At 41.1% G+C, this 1985-nt stretch overlaps 1 protein-coding gene across 2 annotated transcripts in view; it reads left to right on the top strand.

The window, feature by feature from the left end:
- The window catches only part of CUNH7orf57 (chromosome unknown C7orf57 homolog), a 26043-nt gene extending 24064 nt beyond the window's left edge, over window positions 1-1979 (top strand). The window contains exon 7 of one of the 2 annotated variants that reach the window (XM_017800368.2): window positions 1398-1979. In XM_017800368.2, coding sequence (XP_017655857.1) covers window positions 1398-1444 — 47 coding nt within the window. In that variant the 3' untranslated portion in view covers window positions 1445-1979. The remainder of the gene's footprint in view (window positions 1-1397) is intronic. The other variant, XM_017800367.2, reaches the window with a different exon arrangement.
- Window positions 1980-1985: the final 6 nt, after the last annotated feature.

Below are 1985 nucleotides of genomic sequence, written 5' to 3'. Positions count from 1 at the left end.
CCTCATATACCCTTCCCTCCCCCCCTCCCTTAAACTAACCCAATTTTTATCCATATCTCCCTTATTAAGGCCTGTTACCTACTACAAATGTTTTATTATTTTATGCATATGAGTGTTTTGCTACTTGCATGAAGTACCTGCAGAGGCCAGAAGAGAGCATCAGATCCCCTAGACCTGGAGTTAGGGACAATTGTTAGCCACCATGTGGGTGCTGGGAACCAAACCTAGATCCTCTGCAAGAACAGCCACTGCTCTTAACTGCCGCGCCAGCACGTCAAGCTCCGAGTATTCTGGGCAGAGGGCGTCAGGATTGAACAAACTATCACACCATCATGGAGTGGGAGGAAGGACTTCGACTGCGACTTTATTGTTTTAGACAAGGGTTTAAATACTTTTCAGTATAGGAGGTGGAGTCAGGACACATGATAATTAGGATCACCTGACTGTAAGGCTAGTTTTGGGGTCAGTTGTACCTTTTTCTCAGAATCAGGAGAAAGTCCTTGTGATAAACAATTCCAGGAAATACCACAGATACCCAAGCTCTTACATGGGGGAGGCGGAGGTCAGGACGCCATGTCCCTGCACTTAACAGCTGAGAAATCTCTTCAGCACCCTCAAAATTTCTTATGCTTCTTATTATTCACCAGACATAAGATTATTATTATTTAAAACCCATTTGCAGATGTGTTAGATGTGTTGACATAAAAGAAAGCTGACTTTTGGTTCACAGGTCTAGTTTTATACTTTAATAAGGGTTAGCATTAATGAGGGGTTTTGAGGTTTGGGAATAGAGGACAGAAGCCACAGAGATCACTCTCCAGATAGGAGGATGCTGACTACCTCTTGGAGGCTCTGCCACCTCTTAGAGGCTGTGCTCACATGTTTGTAGCAGAACATTCTAAGCACGGGCAGGTGGGACTCCAGTGTGAAGGTCTATGACAACTGTGCTCGGTGCTTACGAGTGCCAAAGCTGGGGTCTCACACTTCCCACCTTTGATATGTGCTGTGAGATCAGATTGTATACTCAAGTTTTATAGACTTTTAGGCCAATCCTATGAATAGGAACAGAAATATGTACTTTACTTCATTTTAAATTAACAAGTCAAGGGGCTGGAGAGATGGCTCAGCAGTTAAGAATACTGACTGTTCTTGCAGAAGACCCAGGTTTGAATCCCAGCACCCACATGGCAGCTAAGAGCTGTCCATAACTCCAGTTCCAGGGGATCTGACAGCCTCTTCTGTCCTCTGCGGGCATTGCATGACACGGGTGCACTTACCTACATGCAGGCATAGCACTCATAAACATAAAAATAATAAATAAAATATTTTTTAAATTAACAAGTCAAAATCTAAATTTATTAAAAATGTAACTTTATGCTATTTCCTTTGCATTACAGATGCAGAAGCATCTCCATATGAATCCACACCAGCAGAGCTCAACTGAACCTGGATGCAGTATCTAAGATAACTTCTTTAGGTGCTGTCTGTAGAGTGACTGTGGAGAGCTGAATTGAAGGCTCCTGCTCCATTTTATTAATGCACAGTCTTACGGAACAATTTGCCTTGCAGTGTAGTTGCAATCACTGTAGCAAAGATAGCATAAGTGTGGGCTTTTGTTTCTTGTCTTTCTCTGATATGGTCTCTGGGATGCTTTGCCTTGGTGACCTGATGATGCCTGGAACCTTCCTGCTGCCAACATCTGACATCCTGTCTGTATCGTAGTGTGGGAGCTTTGCCATTAGACTCTGAAAGTCAAGAAACTCACAGAACAAACTGCAGCTTTCTTCCTTCTTTGGTCCTGTAATCTTTATAGAAACAGTTTTCCTGTTGCAAATAATAATAATAATAATAATAATATAATAAATAATAATAATTCCAGAACATGGCAATATAATTGATGATAGCAATATTTTATTATGCCTTGAAGTCTTAAGCATTTAACATAAAACATAACATTGATTAGTTTACCATTTTTTAATATTTTT

This window comes from Nannospalax galili, unplaced genomic scaffold (genome assembly GCF_000622305.1).
Source record: "Nannospalax galili isolate Female #2095 unplaced genomic scaffold, S.galili_v1.0 scaffold321, whole genome shotgun sequence".
NCBI classification, from domain to species: Eukaryota; Metazoa; Chordata; class Mammalia; order Rodentia; family Spalacidae; genus Nannospalax; species Nannospalax galili.
Note: the sequence above shows the minus strand (reverse complement) of the source record. Positions and strands in the feature narration are given on the sequence as shown.